Genomic DNA, 19,619 nt, shown 5'->3' with positions numbered 1-19,619 from the left:
GAGGAAAATGTTGCATGGAGAAATTTAACTTTCTATTTATGGAAACAAAATACAATGTTTGCTAATATCATGTAAACTGCAATTACTGTCTCGCAAAAATAGACCATAACTGCATACCCTCATGTGGGATTCACAACAATTTGGAAATGTATCCAATTTCATCAGCACTCATGCAACTTAATTTATATGAAAGCATTTTAATTCACAGTGTACACTCTTTTTAAACTATTGTTAGAATGCAACCAAAATCAAGAACATTTCAGCCACATGAATTAGTATGTGAACTCAAAGGAAAAGTTATTTTCCTTCCTTTAGATTTTACAAAAAACATAAATACTTTGGGCATACAACGCAATATAGAGGAACCATTAGTAATTTTAGTCAATGGAGTACCTACAACAGACCAAAAAAAATGCCAATAATTAATAAGCATTTACAAAGTTCGGAAAGCAATAGATTACTTTCAAAAAACAATATACACTACAAACATTTGGACATTGCTAATTTCATCTCTTCTACAGACTTATTATTTCAGAAAGAATATGAAATAGGCCAATTAAGGACACATTAATCAGGAACAAGCAGAAGAAATATATGAACATTTTAGTATACACCCACAACATTCAAGATAAATGGTGAGTGATGCTTTAGAACTTTATCGGATAAGAGAAGCTAGAGGTGAGCCAAATACTCCTGGGAAAAAAGCTCTAAAAGCCAGAAGTTATCAACATTTATTCCCCACTGGAAAAAGGTGGACAATCTGATGATCGGTTTAGAAGACAAGGAGAATTGAAATGCATACTCAGAAATTTAGGACCACCTACATTGTTTATTATATTAAGCTGTGCTGAATCCACCTGGGACGATTGATATCATTTTCTACTAGAAGCAAATGATAATATTGAAAATATTGACACACAACACATTAACTGTAACTCCCCCCTTTTGTATGTAGTCATTTTGCAGTATTAGAAAGCATAATTAATAATAGAAGTCATTTTTGATTTTATAATGATAGTTATTGAAAATAAAATAAAATGATGTATAGCAACAAAGCATGTCGTGTGAAATGTTTTTTATTGCTGTTTTCTTATTTAATTTATCGATAATATTGTTTGGTGTACAAGGAGAAAATTTAAGTCAGAAAGATAACTATAGAGTCTCCAATGTTTATGTAGTTAAAATGTTGTTATATTGTTTTAATAATTTATGTTCTATATATAACTAGGTTTTACATTTTTTTCTTTCAATATATACAGACTCGTGTGTGTGTGTGTGTGTTTATGTGTGCATATGTGAGAGATACATGTGTGCAGATTTGTGCCATTACAATAAGATGTGGTTTAGACCCGGTACTCTCAGGTACACAGGCAATTTCTCGTTTTGGGAAAGCAATGTGTAATCTCCAGAATAGATGCAGGGATACCAGCTGAAATCAGGGGTTACAACCCTCAAGTAACCATGCAACAGGGGAGATAACAGTGGAGGTCAGTGTATTGAGTGAAGAGAGAAATCACATAAGATTAGCTAGGGTATCAGTGGTATCTGTACTGTGTTTATTTAGGGGTGCCAGAATGGTAACTTACCTTGTGCAGATTTCAATTAGGACAGTGGACTGTGCACCTTCTGGTCTATTAGCTGGAGAGAGAAATGAAAGAAAATACATGTATCATATAAATCAAGCTCTCCACCCCAAAGGGCTGCAGTCTAACTTAACATTTTCGAAAATATGTAAATCATGTCCGTATAATTGGGTACATAATAGGAATACACCAGTGTAGAGAAACCTGCTCAACTGAATGTTGTGTTAAAAAATCACTAGCAGCTGAAAATAAGTTATGTTGACAATGATTGGGTACAGCACCAAACAGGTCCTAATTATCATTTGGTTCTCATCCTTACAATACTAATTAACATGACATGAAAAATGTATTTGGGTTCACTTTTGATGCATACGTTATCCGTGCCTGTACTTGAGCCTTCTCAATGCCATCAGATTTCGACATTTCCTCAGACACCAGCTAACATTAACTTAATTCAAATTCCTACCTCTCAAAACTAAATTCAGAAATTGTTGCTGGTGTATAGAAATGTATTTCTCCCTATATGTTAGAGGAAAAGTCCCCTCTTCCCACCAAACCCCATTGTGGGAAGAGGGTGGATCGTAAGGGTCATGACACCTGATTATTCAGACTGCTTTCACATGCAACTGGAAAAAGTTGTTCGTGCAAACAATAGAATTGAGGAAATATGTCTTCTCAGGAAGTAGTCAACAGAAGACGCAAAGAGACGAAATGTACTGCTACACGCAACTGTGAGCAGGGAGACCAGCATTGCTTGCCGCCGACCAACTAAGTTGAGACACGCAGAGACCAGACATCCCTGAGAGGCCATCATCACCATAATGCTGTTGCCACTGACACATCCAGTGCCAATTTGTAGGCTCAGGAGTTATTGGCGAGATTCCTAGGCAGCAAGCCTCTGAGGATAGGTAAACAATGAGTTCAGCCCCTAAAATCCCAAGTATCTGTTGCCTCTCTGATGTTCACGAAGCAGTCCCCAGACCGAGATTCCCTGACATAGGCAGTCTTTGCCCCCACATTGGGTTTACAATTGCTCTTCTCATCAATATTGTTGACGTAATGATTGCTGACTGATTCTCCGATTAAATTTTTTTTGTTAAAGTAAATGGTTTCAAGGGGAGCCATGGTTATACAGGGAGGCATAATGGTGACATCATGTATATGTGGCTGACAAGCTCCATAATTAGGTATGCTACCTGCATAGTAACAGTGTGCCTTTGTTCTACCTTTGTTACTTCTCTATTAGACAAAGTTTAGCTTTGAGAAGCTTACCAAGGCTGAAATGGCCAGGTAGGTGAGGTGAGAGAAGAAGAATTTCATGTGATTAAATGATAAAGCCAGCTCCAGCCCTCATCACGCTAAGCAAAGTACAAGAGGGCCAGGGGGGGTTCCATCCACCTGGCCTTCGTGGACTTGTCCAGTGCTTTTGATACTGTTAACAGGGAGAAGCTGTGGGCCCTAATGTGGACAATGGGTGTTGAGGAGACTCTTATCTCCCTCCTATGCAGGCTTCATGCCTCCAATACTGTCGTCATAAGGTATGGTTCCCAGGGGAAAAAGACTAGTCCCATTGTTTCGACAGAAGGTATAAGGCAGGTGTGCATTTTAGCTCTGTTTCTTTTTCTAATATATACCAAAGGCCTTGAGGTATTTTTAATAGATAAGAATTTTGACTTCCCCCGAATAGGTGGCAACCCAGTTTCGCTATTATCATATGCGGATGATACTGTGCTAATGTCTTTGACAGCAAACAGCCTTCAAAAGTCACTCAATGCTTTTACCGATTTAATGTCAGCCCTTGACTTAAAAGTCAATTTTATTAAATCTTATATAATGGTGTGCGGTCCTAAATCTACCAAAAGAAGACAGTTTACTGTAAGAGGAAAAACTATTGATAAGCTGACTAATTTTACCTACCTGGGGAATATTTTTAATACTATGGTGAATTGGGGTCCTCTGGTTACTGCCAGGGTGCAACATACCAGCAAAGTTGTGGAGAGGCTTTTTAGTTTTGCCTGCAAATTAGGTCATAAACCGGTGACAGAGCTGGTTACTTTATATAAAGCGAAATGTGTATCTGTCACATCCTACAGCTCAGTAGTTTGGGGTTACCACAAAAGCCACCAACCTTAGGTCAAGGAAAATACATTTACCAAAAGGCTATTGATGACCCCTAATAGTCCCCCCTCACTCATTTGCCATCAGGAGTTGGGATTAGAATTTTTACAGGATCGAATAGACACCACCCTCCTTATTTTATGGGCCAAAATCTGGCTGTCAGAGGATATAACATACACAAGTGACGTTATCAAGTATTGCACTCAGCTAGACAGTGCTTTGTCGATCCCCTGGCTTCGTTTTGTAAGAGATAGACTCTATAAGCTAGGCTTGGGGCACTCTTACAATAACCCTGCTTGTATTAATTCAAATGCGAAAACAATCATAAAAAAGACATACTATTCTAGGGCAAGTGAGCTCTGCTCACATGGGGTGCTGCCAGGACCTTCATGTGTGTATCCTGTTCAACAGTAGTTTTATCTCACTTTTACTACTAATGCCCAGGTTCGATTTCTTTTAACTAGATTTCTCTTACGCACTTTGCACTTTTTAATGGCATTCCCAAAACAGTCAGGATGGGTCGACAAACTCACACCTTGCCCCTGTGATAATGAGGCAGTACAGAGCACCATGCACTTTATGCTGTTCTGCTCCCTCTACGCAGATCCAAGAGGAACATTTCTGGCTCCCCTCTTGAGGGCAACCCGACCATGTACCTATATTGAAGGTTTTGATGTTTTACACTCTTTGGCCACACTTGATATTTGCACTGCCGTGGCTAATTTTAATAAAGGTGCAATGATTATCAGAAAACATTATGAATTACAATAGTTGACTCCGAATGATGAAACCTTTTATAATTCTATTTATGTATTAACTAAGTTTTAGGAATTATGTCGTATTAGGTTGTATTGTGAATCTGATATCAAGAAGATGTATATTTCTTTTTAACTCTCTAAATTCCTGAAATTGAGTGCATGGTTTTTACACTTGGTATTGCTCAAATATGCTATGTAGAAGTTTTTAGATTGTATTGCATGTCTATTTGTTCAAACTTTTATGGTCTTTTAAGCCGAATAAAGTTTATTTGACTTGACTTTGCTTTACTTCTGCACTGGTCAATGTGATCATTGCTGGAGCACTTACTCAAGAAAATTCTTCCCAGATACGGACACTGCTTCACAACCTCAAGCTTGTTTTTACCTAAAAAACAATTCATGTTTGTTCTACCCTACATCACCGAGACCTTTTTTTTAAATTTTTTTTTTTAAAGTTATCATCAGAGTCATGACCTAGCTCATTAAGTCGCCTTTGCAAACCTATTGGAGTTAGATCCAATAGGATAGCATCATCCGCATAAAGTAGACAACACAATTACATGGGACCTAATTTTAGCGAGTCTCCTTTATAATGCCCAACCCGGCTCAGCAGATCATCGATGTACAAGGAAAAGAGGAGTGGGGCTAATAGGCATTCTCGCTTGTGAGTTACCACTTTACTTGACAAGCCTTAGTTACCTGCCATCAACACCTGTGTCCATGTAGAAGAATGCAATGCAATGATCAATCTTAACAGTTGCCCTGGAATCCCCATTGCGACCAGTTTCCTCTACAGCGTCCTCCAGTCAACCCGGTTGAAGGCTGTTGAGAAATCTATAAAGGAGACATATAAGACCATTCCCCTACCTATTGGATATTTTCAATCAAGGTTTGTTAAACAGAAATGTTATAGAAAAAATATCCAGACTCCCGCTATGCTCACGGAATCCCGCTTGTTCTATGGGTACAAGGTCATTACCAAAAGCCGAATCCTGGAGCTGAAGGAGTATGCTCCTGGCAAACAGTTTTCAGGTTGCATCCAGTAAGGAGATCTGCCTAAAACTGGCAGGATAAGTCTTGGGCCCCTTTTATATAGTGGGACCACTATGCTTCCTCTCCAAGAGGGCAGTATGATTCCGTAAGCATAGCAGTAAGAAAACACCGGCTAAAGGAATTGTGCCAATGCCATGCTATCTTGTTTAATGGTGGCTATTTGGAGATTGTCCAGGCCCATCGCATCAGAGTACCTTGCCCCTTTAATAAAACTCTCTATTTCCTTACAAGAAGGAAATCCATAGATTTTCTCCAGGGAGGGCTCAGCAATTGACTCTGAATTAAAACTGTTCCTAGAGTTCAGTGCATATAGCTGTGAAATATATTGGGTCCATTCTGCATCAGATATTTAAATGGCTTCTGCCTTAGTTCTACTATCTCGGAATTCGGCTATTGGGGCCCAATATTTATGTGCGTCACCAGATTGAGCGACCTCTCTCAATTTGATCCATTTGGAATCCTCCACCCCTCCCCCTATGTTCGGAAGCCTTAAGTCTGGTTCTTGCCCGCTTTAACCTATTAATTACCCTTTGCCTGGACAATGATACCTGCTTAAATTGACCCCATACTAAAGCATTCAATTCCCAATGTAGCTTTTATTTTTTTACTTCCACGAAGTAACCACCGGATGGTCAATGCTATTGACTAGGTTTTTACTTCCACATAATCTAAATAGAGCAAAGTGCTTCTCATACCAACTAATTGGATTTTCCTGACCAGGACCAGAGCTCGCATTTTTTACATATCTCCCTAAGCATGTCAGATTTTTATTAAACCAATAGATACACCCATTTGTTCTGTTATACGTAAAAGTTTCATTTCTTGGATTCCAACGATCAAGCATCTTAAATTCCAGATTAACATCCACTGATAAAATACTGTGGTCACTCAGATCCGTCCTCATTATCTTACACTGCGTAAAAGCTTCAAAGAGTTGATATGATACCACCATATAGTAAATTAATGACTGGCCCGGGCAACTTGGAAAGTAAGGGAGGAAGGGGAGTCCTCTGGAATTCTCCCATTTAACATAACTATGTTATTTGTTCTCAAACAATCTAAGAGACTCAACCCTTTCCCCTTTCCTATCCAATCGCGTATGAGCTGGCAATACTATTTCAGGAATAGACCATAAATCTTCCAATTCTCAGTTGTTAAACGCCAACTAAGAACAATTTGAGATTTTAGCATTAAAACCACCTACCACAATTATCAATGTGCAATCTTCAGAGGTACTGATTCTATGCACAAAAGAAAAGATGGAGTCAGCAAGAGAATCGGACGCCCTACCTAGAGGAATGTATAGGTTTACCAATAAAAGGGTTGAGTGCTGACCTTGTGTCACATTACCCAAGCTCAATTTTAAACACATACATAGTTTAGACATGGGTGTTTCGATTTATGCTACTACGAAGCAGGATAGCCAAACCCCCACTTGTGTGACCTTTTGCTGAAGGTTTTGCTGCACAACAAAAGACAAAATAATTCCCAAAACTAAAATCTAGGTAGCTCCATGTTTCCTGAAGGCAGATTATCCATGGATTATAAATCATTAGCGGACTCAATTTAAAACATGGGTTTCCTCCACCTACCACATTCCAGGATAGGATCTTTCCCAGGGTGCTACCTCTGCAACAGGGGAGTTTCTTTTCCTTTAGGAGCATTCAGTGTTCCCGCTACCCAGCTCAACGGTGCCAATTCAGCTTCTCCACGGGATATGGTAGCCCTTTGATCCTCATATCCCGCAATATTAATCACTATTTTCCCTGTGTTACTACCAACAGAGATTGTGATAATAACTTTCAAATTTACGGGCTCCTCATGTAGAAATATGTCAATCCCGTTTTTCCTAAAATTATTGACATTCACCAAGACTAACTTTGAAATTATCCCAGAGCTAAAAGTAACTTTGGAATTCAGGAACCTATTTCGATGCACCAATAAAACCGCTCCAATATCAGATCCTAACTGCAGAAGGCGACTTCAATTAAGTGGGCCTAGTTCTCTGTAAAAAAAGGGACGCAAAGATCAGGGTATTAGCTACACCTTATTAATGCCTTATCACTATAATGTTGTTCTACCCCCAGCTCTACTATCTTTGCAGAGGGTGAAGAAAAAGAGGTAAAAGAAAAAAAAGAGGAAAACTCTGCCCCCCCTTCCTGCAACCTTCCTTGGTTATGCACTATCAATCCGTGGAGAGTCTCCGTATGGCAAAGATTCAAGGGAGAACTATCCATCATCCACCCTGCCTCTAAAAAGGTATTATTTGCTTATCTTCCCATGTTTGCCTTAACATTCTTGTCTGACCCTGGCTATTGTTTTTTCAGTTCAGTTCCCAATCCTCCCCCTTCATTGTAACTTGCTGTCCTCAAATCCTTATACCCCTTCTCTTGTCCTAACCCCCCCCCCTCAATATGGACACTTCTATCATATTTGAGGAGGAAGGAAGAACATTTTCATTCTGACAGTCCAATTCGTGATCACCATGGGGCCTGACTGCCTTGAACTATTTTCCTTTTTGGGACAAAATAGCATTATCAAGTTCTTCTGGGGCTTCAGAAAATCTCAATTGTTTGAATTTATGTTTTGTAATATGCCGGTACTTTTTTTTCTTTTCATTCCGTGCTTTTACCCCATTACATTCAGATTGAGAGGCACCCTCCTAAAGAAAATCAAAAACAGTTTCAACCTTAGACTGTTTAATAAAAGAGGGAACAGTTGTACAGGCTGGATTACCGGAATTACTGGAGTTTCCTTTTTTAAAAATTGGATAAAAAGAAGAGGAATTCTTAGGTGACGAACCTTTTGTATTTTCCTTTACACCTGGTGGGTAATTATCCACAGCTAACTGATTTTGAACATATTGTTTAGTGCTGTAATATCCCCAAACCGCCCGGTTGCGGTAACTTATAAGTCACCGGAAAATCCCACTAGGGCTCCCATTTCCCTTACCGCTATATTAGTCTGAGTAGCCTGGGTATTCATATTGCTACCCTTTCCACCTGTCCTAGGGGGGTAGCGGCAGAAGTGAGGTGCTGCACACCCACCAAGATCGGGAACAATATATCCAACACATGAGAAGAGTTAACAGTACATTTGTCCAACAAAGTTACAATTGATGAGAGAATCCTCTCTAAAGCACTTAATATATCAGAGTTGTCTCTCCCCATTCTCATTTACACCCTCATTTTCATTTACCCTCTCAGTCATTAGCTGCCATATATCATGTGCCCCTTTACTTAGGGACGCTTCAGAATTCGATAGCCCCAATGAGTGAGAGAGAAAAACACTTGAAGGTGTGCTGATATACAAAGCTGGCATTCGTGGGAAACTAGCAGGACAGTCTATTGACAGTCTTAAAGCTGATTCTCGAGCAGTCTGTGATTTTAATTTAACCTCCATTACTTCCCCCCATAGGTATAGCAATATCTGGTAGCGTGATGTCCTCTAAATCCCCAGGGTCAAAGCAACATTCAACCCCACAGTGTTAATTCTGGGGTGACAACTCTCTAAGTGAAGTCAATCCTGATTTTGACTCTGCCACATTTACAGTGTCAGGTATAAACACCGAGCTCATTCACTTCAGCGAAACCGCGGATTCAAGTCATAGCTTTTTACCAGCGGTTTTTATTTTGAAAAATTACTTTAGCATCTTCCATGTCTGTTTCCATATCTTCAACCAATATGTTTGACGGACGTTGTTCACTAGGCTGGATAGGTTGAATTAAAATGGAGGGTTCCACCAAGTTCTGGTCAATAAACTTACTCTGGTGCAGAACTAACAATTATGAGATGACCATATCCGTGCCCAACTCATCCGTATTAACATCACCAGGGGATACTTTCCCTTCATTAGTCCATAATGTTTTGCTCCTCAAACCCTTGGTAAACATAGCAAATACTGTTGAATGAGATTTTAAAAGGGACAGATGGTCTTGGGGTTTCTTTCGCTTGATGGTTTTAAGTAATTTAGGTGAACAAGAGCGATCAGATGCATTTCCAGTCAAACCAGAAATGGGCTCTAATCCTGGCCCTGCGGATGTAATTAGCCTACCAGATCGTAAGCATTTCGCAGGCATCTTCTGTCTATACAGACTGTTCTTAATCTTAGTCTCACTCCTGTCCTGGGAAAATGGACACTTGGCTCGTTCTTCTAATGTGTCAAAAGACCAAGGGAGCAAGTAACATGATAACGCAAGAGCTCAGTTGACTGAGAACCTGGGCCAATAGGAGGTCAACTCACACTTCTCTACGACCTCAGACGGTGCTTAAATCGCGGACGCTCACAAAGTGCATTCACTGAGCAGCCCACGTAAGATGCATAAGAGATGGTTGCCTGATGTTGTGTGCCCTTAAGAAGCAGAACCGCACAGGCCTATGCAGAACTCTGGTAGAGAGCACGAGTGGGGCCTCCTGACATACTTCGCAAGCTGCACCCAGTACTTACTGGGATGCTTCCGTGGGGGTCATAGGGCACAGATAACACTCCCTGCCTTGCAAGCAGCTATGGTTGTGCCAATCTGCAAGCGATCTCAGCGGGTTAGGGTCAGGATTTAAGTTTGAAATCAAGGGCAAAATCGATGCCACTTATGCACTTTTGCACTCCTTGTGCCTTCTTTTGCCTGATTTAGCTCAGTGGTAGAAGAATCACTATGCCCAAGCAGCAACAGCAGAGAGTCCTAGGGTGTGGCTGAGGATGCCGCTAAAGTTGTAAACTGTGGCTGTGGCTGTAACTGTAACTATAGTGAGCTGTAAAAAATGACTAGGTCCAGTCCAGACTTAGAATGAGGCACTAGGGTTCTAAGGCAGTGGGACAGTGGACCGAGCGGGAGCACACCAGGCAACCCACGAGCCGCACCCAGACCTAGCTGGGCCGCCTCTGCGGGAGCCCAGGTCACACTCAGCACGCAGTGTCTACCAGTCTACCACCCCCGTGCTCAGCCCCTGCTCCTTACCTCTCCTCCTCCCGCTAATTCGTGATAGGGCTGAAACTAGATCTTGCCTCAGCCAAACCGGCCGAAACAACATGAGACAAGGCCCCTGATGGAATCACAAAAAACTATTTAGCCGGTAACCGATACTCCGGTACTCCGGTTCCAAGTACTCACAGGTAGTCACAGCACTCACCTGCTTTTCAGCTGCAACTCCCAAGTGACCAGAGTGCTGCGCCAACTGCTGGTGCTAGATCCTCCCACGGCCTTCACAGCCCAGACCTAGGCTTGAATTGGCAGCTCGAGGCAGCTTGTGGCGGTGCTAGGAAGCAGCCAGATAACAAGGACGTCGCTCTGCGCCTACAGCCGCTGCCATCAGATCCTCCTGTGGCCTCCGTGGCCTCTGTGGTCCGGTCCTAGCCTAGGCTCACAACGGTGGCAACGATCTCCAGCTGCATTGGCTTCTAGGGCAAGACCTGAACGCTGCTCCGATCCGAACAACCGCTCAGCTACTCAATGGAGTTGCGTCACTACGTCAGCACATCTCTCACTAATGACTGCATTTTTTACAATGCATTCTGCATTCTTTATCCCCATCTGTCAATGGCATGCATTTGTCATGCCTCTTGCTGTGCTTAGCCTGCTCTGAGAACAGGGACCAAGTACAATGTAAATCAACCGGAAACCATTTTACCATCTGTTTTACGGACTAATTTTTCTTTCTTGAAAAGCAATTGACACGATCGGACCTGTTTTCATTCCCTTCTCACTCCACTCTCTTTCTGTGAATATGCCTGTAAATCTTGTTCTTATCTCATCACATTTCTGTCTATTCAAAGACAGAGATCAAATGTCAGACGCAGTTTGTCAAGGGCGCCTGTTTCTTTCTCCGACTTCAAAGTAAGAGGATCTGCAGCTCATGAACATTGTTTTGTATTATTTTATGTATATAGCGTGATGAACTATGTGTCCTGCTGTATCACAGGACGTTGAGCTGGCACCATCACTCTAGCCTGGTTCCCCAGATCCTAAGTCGGCAGTCCTGTTCGTAAGGATATAACAGCTATTGCTCTCTCCCTCATAGATAGATCTTCATAACTCATATCGTCTGTGCCCTCTGTACTGCTTAAACCCATCCTGACCTGCTTTCCGTGTAATTTTCATTATTAAAGTCTACATCACCTTAAACCGAGAGGAGTGTTATTCTGCCAGTACTTGTATTTGATTGCATTAGGCTTCCTGCCAGAAAATCAATATTTTGCCGCTGCTGTTTAGGTCTCGCTGAGACAGCGAAAGCTGTCTCTTTGAGACATTTTGTAAGTGGGCTTTCAAAAGTGCTACCCACATGGTTTTGCTGCCCTAGGGCTTGAGTGCACGATGGCGTGCATGTGCACAGCTGCTCCTCTGCTCCTTGCATTCCCCCCTCCCTTCTCACCCAGCCCTTTGATGCTCTGCTCGATTACTTTCACTTTCGCCGCTTTGATGTTTGATCGCAAACGCGATCACTTCCGCTTGGCATAGCTTGTACTTGTTCTCTTTGTCCTCACATATGCTCTTCCCTCTATGTTTTTCTCTCTGGTCTCACATGTGCTATTCCCTCTGTATTTTCACTCTGCCCTCACATGTGCTTTTCCCTCTCCATTTTTTTCTCTCTTTCCTCACACATGCTATTCCCTCTGTATTTGTCTCTCTTCCCTCACATGTACTCTTCCCTCTGAATTTTTTCTCTATGCTCTCACATGTGCTCTTCGCTCTGTATTTTTTTCTCTGCCCTCGCATGTGTTCTTCTCTCTATATTTTTCTCTCTGCTCTCACATGCTCTCTTCCCTCTATGTTTTTTTCTCCGGTCTAACATGCGCCCTACCCTCTGTATTTTTCGCTTTGCTCTCACATGAGCTCTTCCCTCTCTATTTTTCTCTCCTCCCTCACATGGACTCTTCCCTCTGTATTTTTCTCTCTGCCCTCACGTGCTTTTCCCTCTGTATTTTTCTCTCTGCCCTCACATACTCTTCCCTGTATGTTTTCCTCTTTGCCCTCAAGTGCACTCTTCCCTCTGATCACCTGCATACACAACTATGCACACATACAAACACACACATGCATTTACACACACATATGAACATATACAAACACACACAGACATGCATAAACATATGCATATACATGCACACCAACACACCAACCCTACATACACATATAAACAAGCACGCACACCAACATACTCAAACACATATACATACACACAAACATGCATACACAGACATAGGTATACACACAAACATATGTGTACACATCCATGAAGACAAATGAACACAATGACACACCCATACTTGCACACCAATACACACATGCATACACAAACATATACACATACAAACACACACACATGCATACACACACAGATATATACATATAGACACACACACTATGCACACACACACATCTCCCGTACTGTCTCAGGGGAAGAGTCGGTGTCAGCTGTCTCCTAGAGGGAGATCTCGCATGAGACAGTAAGACTCAGAGACATGTGGCGGTGGGGAGAGACAGACATGCCTCCCTTTAATTGTGTTGTTGCAAGATGGTGACTATCTTCTGCCACTGGTGCATTCAGATAAGCGGCAGTAAGTTCGTCGGACACATGCACTGGTTTCAATTTCGAGAAAGTGGGGTGAACGTTTCACAGATCGGGAGTGTGTGTCAACACGTGTTTCTCCTTCACGGCAAGGCCAATCAGTAGGTTTTGTTTAACCGTGTGGTCATGAATCCTTTAATTGCATAAGTGAGCGGGTATGGATGTAAACAAAAATGTAACACTAATACCACATTTTCTGTCACTCTTGTGAACAGGTTTGCTGTGAATGTATGAATGAGAATGGCGTTTTAGAATACATTGCATGGAAAAGGGTCAACATGGTGTATACGTGTTTCTTGGTGTTTTTAAAAAAAAAAATTATTGCATCGTTAACGTCATGATATACCGGATTCGGATGCTTCATTGCAGATCAGTTGTTTGGCCCGTGGTTATTTAGGAGTTTGGAAAATACTTTTGTATTGTTTTGATTCTTTTTGTCTCTGCCCTATCTCTTGGCTGCGTCCTTACTCTCTCCCATCTTCTCTCTCCACCTCTTTGCTACATGTTCTCTCGTAATGTTTTAATTTTCCCCAACTCTCCTCTTTACTCTCTCGAATTCTTTTTTTGCTCCTTTTCTGTCTCTGTCCCTTCTCTCCTCTTTCTCTCCCCACCTGTCCCTTCTCTAACCCCACTCCTCTTCCTCTGCCCGCCCCCCCATCCCTCTCTCTCGCAGTACTGCAGCATAGGCAGCACCAGGTCTCTGATGCCTTCTCAGTGTTGGCCCTGGGGGTGGAGGAGGTAAGTCAGCCCCCCAAGTGAATCCCATTATCAACAGATTGTGAACCTCTATTTACCAACAAGTACGGAGCGGTCTCGGGTGACGGCTGATGCGAACAGTGATCTGCTCTCGGCCCCGGCAGGGCCTGTGGGGTGGGGGCGTTACCTTACACTAGGAGAGGAAGTAAAAGTGATATCCTCCCCTCCCCCCCACTCCACCACTGTCTCTCCTCACCCTCCACCTCTCTCTCTCCTCCACTTCTGATTCCCTTCCAACTCGGTCTCTCCTTACCCTCCACCTCGGTCTCTCCTTACCCTCCACCTCGGTCTCTCCTTACCTTCCACCTCGGTCTCTCCTCACCCTCCACCTCCGTCTCTCCTCACCCTCCACCTCCGTCTCTCCTCACCCTCCAACTCTGTTTCTCCTCACCCTCCACATGTCTCTCCTCACCCTCCACCTCACCCTCCTCACCCTCCATGTGTCTCTCCTCACCCTCCACGTCTCTCCTCACCCTCCATGTGTCTCTCCTCACCCTCCACACGTGTCTCTCCTCACCCTCCACGTGTCTCTCCTCACCCTCCACACGTCTCTCCTCACCCTTCACACGTGTCTCTCCTCACCCTCCACACGTGTCTCTCCTCACCCTCCACACGTGTCTCTCCTCACCCTCCACACGTGTCTCTCCTCACCCTCCACACGTCTCTCCTCACCCTCCACACGTCTCTCCTCACCCTCCACACGTCTCTCCTCACCCTCCAGACGTCTCTCTCCTCACCCTCCACCTCACCCTACACACGTGTCTCTTCTCACCCTCCGTGTCTCTCCTCACCCTCCACGTGTCTCTCCTCACCCTCCACGTGTCTCTCCTCACCCTCCATGTCTCTCCTCACCCTCCACGTGTCTCTCCTCACCCTCCACGTGTCTCTCCTCACCCTCCACACATCTCTCCTCACCCTCCACACATGTCTCTCCTCACCCTCCACACGTGTCTCTCCTAACCCTCCACACGTGTCTCTCCTCACCCTCCACATCTCTCCTCACCCTCCACACGTGTCTCTCCTCACCCTTCAAACATGTCTCTCCTCACCCTCCACACGTGTCTCCTCACCCTCCACCTCACCCTCCACATGTGTCTCCTCCTCACCCTCCACATGTGTCTCCTCCTCACCCTCCACATGTGTCTCCTCCTCACCCTCCACAGGTGTCTCCTCCTCACCCTCCACATGTGTCTCTCCTCACCCTCCACACGTGTCTCTCCTCACCATCCACACGTGTCTCTCCTCACCCTACACGTGTCTCTCCTCACTCTCCACGTGTCTCTCCTCACCCTCCACGTGTCTCTGCTGCATGCCTCACAGTGCTGCACGCCACACACTGCTGCACGCCTCACACTGCTGCACGCCTCACACTGCTGCACGCCTCACACTGCTGCACGCCACACACTGCTGCATGCCACACACTGCTGCGCGCCTCACACTGCTGCACGCCGCACACTGCCACACACTGCTGCCGCCGCACACTGCTGCACGCCGCACACTGCTGCACGCCGCACACTGCTGCACGCCACACACTGCTGCATGCCACACACTGCTACACAAAACATTGCTGCACGCCACACACTGCTGCACGGCACACACTGATGCAACCGGCACACTGCTGCATGCCACACACTGCTGCACACTGCTGCATTACTCACTGCTGCATGCTGCACGACACTGCTGCACGCAGCACACTGCTGCACGCCGCACACTGCTGCACGCCGCTGCACGCCACAGTGCTGCATGCCTCACACTGCTACACGAAACACTGCTGCACGCCGCACACTGCTGCACGCCGCACACTGCTGCACGCCTCACACTACTGCACGCCGCACACTGCTGCACTCCACACACTGCTTTGATGCGAGTTTTTGCTACTGACATTGTAAATGACAATGCCTTTTATTTGTTTTAAAACCAAAACATAAATAAAAGGCATTGTAATTTTACAATGCCAATAGCTCAAACTCTTATAAATGCGAGACCTATTGCGTTGCAAATGCTTGTTTTAGAATGCTGTGCGTGAAATTGTGAAGGCTGACGTGCCGATCCCAATCGGGCGTGTGCGTGCAGTTTTACAGGGCGCGATGCAGCCTTTATCTTCAGCTCGTTCAAAGGCAAAATGCGGGTTCGAGTTCAGTAAAGGAAGCTAATTCGGTCTATGGCCTTGACGTCATTAATTTGTTTAAGGATTATCATAAATTAGGCTTCTGTTCTGCTCCTGGGTTTGGATGAACATTAATTTTCCTTGGATATTTAAAGCATTTTTATCTGTAGTGTTTAATTTTTCCAGGCTTTTTAAAAAAAATATTTGGGAATTTGTTCGGAAGCTTTGTACTTCCTCTGCGTTCCTTCCCCCCCTAGGGAAGGCCTCTGTCCCCCACCGGGGTGTGAGAGATCCCTCAACCACCAGCAAACACGCCCCTCTCCTGGTCCGACTTCCTCACCCATTAGATAGGACAGCACCAGTTGCCAAGTAAGGGGATTCCTGCGCAGTCCACTCTCCGTTGTGCGTGGAGAGAGACAAGCCCAATTAAACTACTGCCGAGGACTCACAGAGAGTTCAACAACATGGATGTAACCATCTCAGAGCTCATGGACTCGGTCACATATTGTGTCCGTGTTGTGTCTGTGTGTGTTGGGGCACCTGAGTTCTCAGGCTGTGAAGGATGAGGGGTGGCTGCAGTGAGTCTGATCCCTGCACCTTGTTTCATGTGAGATGTGTCCTGAGAAAGTGTTTGTTGATCTTGAAAGAATAAAAAGCGCTGTCTTGTTGTCTGTGCGGTCCTTTGGGGTACTTGTGTGTGCTCATTTTAAACATTTCTTGGCTATCCGCTTTTTTGGTGCATTTTCCCCCAGTGTTAATTTGCCATCTCTTGGTACATTTTAGGATCAGTGTAGGAGACAATACACTCCGGGGCATATGTACAAGCCCCTATCGCCACGGGAACGCCACTTTTTCCGACGTTCCTATGGCGACAGGGGCTTTGCCTTATTTACAAGGCAGCGTTAAGCCACTTAAAATGGCTTAGCGCTTCCTTGTAAATAAGGCCTTCTTTCACCCTATGCTTAGTGTGAAAGGGGTGGGCAGTGGATGTTGCGGTGGCCTTTCCACCGCAACACCAATTAATTTTGACGCTGCCCGCTAATTACACGGGTGAATAGGAGGCAGTGCCAACATTGAGACCAGGGAAAACCTGGTCTTAACTTGGCAAACGAGGAGAAATGCTTTACTTTTCCTCATTTTTGCTTTTTCCATGTTTGCTGCCTTGTGCAGCACACATGGAAAAAGCAAATTGCTCTGGATTGTTTATGTGTAGGAAGGTGTCCCTTCCTGCCCATAAACAGTCTTTTAAAAAAAAAAGACATTTTGCATTACGCAGCACACATAGAAGTGACAAAACAGCATTTAAAGATTGTTTATGTGCAAGAAGGGACACCTTCCTACACATAAACAATCTTCCCCTGCACATACACACCCTTGCACTATGGTGCAAGGGTGCCTGCATTGGTGCTAAGTTGCTAAACGTAGCACTAGCACAGGGGGAAAAGGCAAGGCTGCACCATATTCTTGTAAATATGGTGCAGCCTTGTGTTTCAGAAGTGGCCGAGTGAGGCATTGAGCCATGACAGCTAACGCCTCACTCCGCCACTTCTTTGTACATATGGCCCTCTTTCCACAAGCGAACAAGTGCACAGGCTTACCCCTGACATTAACAACATATTTTTTACTTGGCTGATGTGTCTGCAAGATACCTCGTTGGGGTAATGCACACGTTGCAGACTATATTGTGCAACCATACATCCAATCGCAGAAACTTGTGATGTTATGTTAGATCAACAGTGCATATTTACAGCACCGTGAAGCGCAAACAGTAACTAGCTATATAAACCCTTGCATTATGGTGCAGTATTTGTGAAACAGTTACCAGAACACGTGTAACCAATTGAACTCCCGCTGCTCCATAAGGATGCTGCATTCTTATAGTTCTGCTTGTTCCTTTTTATAATGAGCATTTGAGTCCTCTTGTATATACTTTAGTATATACTTTAGTATATATATACTTTAGTATATACTTATATGTGTATGTACTTTGTGGGCTCTGGAGATCAGCCCTAGGACTTGTCTACTTCTGCTTAGGGACTTTTTTTTCTGTTCAACTGCCTCTATTTAACTTTCTTGATAGAAAACGACCAGCAGAGGTTAGTAAAATACCAGAATCAATTTAGCAGTCTCTAGATTCCAGTCCATAGAAATTGTCTTCCACGAGCACCCGTAGACAATAATATTTTTTTCAAATCTTGTATTTTCAGTGATAAGACCACAGAGGGCCCTGCTTTTATATTAAAAACAGAGCTTTGGACTATACCATTTCCCGCTGAAAGGCAATATTTTTCTCCATGTTTTCCCATACCTGGCGTGTCACGCAGTTTGGTGCTTACTTTCCCTCCATGTTAAAGAACAGTAGATGTTTCAGCACCCAGGCTAATGTGCTGCATAGCTAAGAACATCTAAGATCCCAAAGGTGAGACCGAATGCATTGCAAATGCTTGTTTATTAGGTCACAGCCTACCAGACAGCACAGTTGTCGGGTTTGCTAAAGACATCTTGGGGACTTTCAGAATATTGACCTAGGAATGCATTCCGTCCTTTGATTACCAATGGCTTTGTGGTTTATAACTCGCATCTTCTGGCTTTCTATTTACTGGCTTCATTTGCTTTTCTCTTCAGGTTCAGTTCGTCCCTCCCATTGCCTAAACCGTGTTTACTGCATTCTTCCACAAACTCGCTTATTGCAAAAAGACCTTTAAATCTTGTTCTTATCTTGTCACATTTGCTGTGCATTCAAATACAGAACTTTAATGTCAAGCTGTGTCTCCCAGGGAGCTTGGTGTTTATTTTTGCGTGAGGGCCTGAGGAAGGATTATGATGTTTTTTATCTTTTTTTTTAGCACACATCCAAATTGAAATGTCTGTAAATGAACTGGGCTGACGATAAAATCAATACCCTAGGTGATGACATTTCCACATATTGGTTGTGTGCTGTATATGTTATCAGTAAAACTGTATGTGAGTGGTCATTCCACTCTACTCTAAACCACTCCATGCTACTGCAATCAATTCTTCACCACTCCACATTTTGCCACCCCACTCCACTGGGTCACTGCACTGTTCTCTGCACCACTCCACACCTCTCTACTCTACACCACTCCACTCTACTCTGTTCCAATGCACACTATCCTGCACTACTCTACACCACTGAACTCTTTGCCACTGCACTCTACTCCACTCTGCGCCAATACACCCTATGCCACCCTACTCTGCAACACTTCACTCTATGCCACTGCAATCTACACCAATGCACTCTACCCTGTACCACTCCAATGTATGCCAGTGCCCTCTATGCCAATTCCCTTTATGCCACTCTACTCTGCACCACTGCTCTCTACTTTGAAACAATCTACTCGTATCCACTTTAGTCTATGCTACTGCACTCCACTCTGCACAACTCTATGCCACTCTACTGGACTTTACACCAATGCACTTTACGCCACTTTGCTTTACTGTGTACCACTGCACTCTATGCCACTTCCCTCTATGCTTCTCTACTCTACTCTGCACCACTCCATTCTATTCCAGTACCCTCTACCTCAGTCTACTATGCACCACTGCACTTTATGCTATTCCAGTCTAAGCCACTCCATTCTGCACCACTCCAATCTACGCTACCCCTTTCTGCAACACTGCACTGTATGCCGATGCAATCTACGCCACTACTCTATACCA

The 19,619-nt window shown here is 43.9% G+C and overlaps 1 protein-coding gene across 2 annotated transcripts in view; it reads right to left on the bottom strand.

Annotated features, from left to right (window-relative positions):
- Window positions 1–19,619, bottom strand: part of LOC146832982 (complement C3-like) — a 1,287,425-nt gene that overhangs the window by 251,491 nt on the left and 1,016,315 nt on the right. For both annotated transcript variants that reach the window (XM_085600525.1, XM_085600526.1), the window contains exon 33: window positions 1,587–1,638. In XM_085600525.1, the coding sequence (XP_085456651.1) occupies window positions 1,587–1,638 (52 nt within the window). The remainder of the gene's footprint in view (window positions 1–1,586; window positions 1,639–19,619) is intronic.

Source organism: Triturus cristatus, chromosome 4_2 (genome assembly GCF_964204655.1).
Source record: "Triturus cristatus chromosome 4_2, aTriCri1.1, whole genome shotgun sequence".
Lineage (NCBI taxonomy): Eukaryota > Metazoa > Chordata > Amphibia > Caudata > Salamandridae > Triturus > Triturus cristatus.
This window is presented reverse-complemented; position numbering and strand designations above follow the sequence as displayed.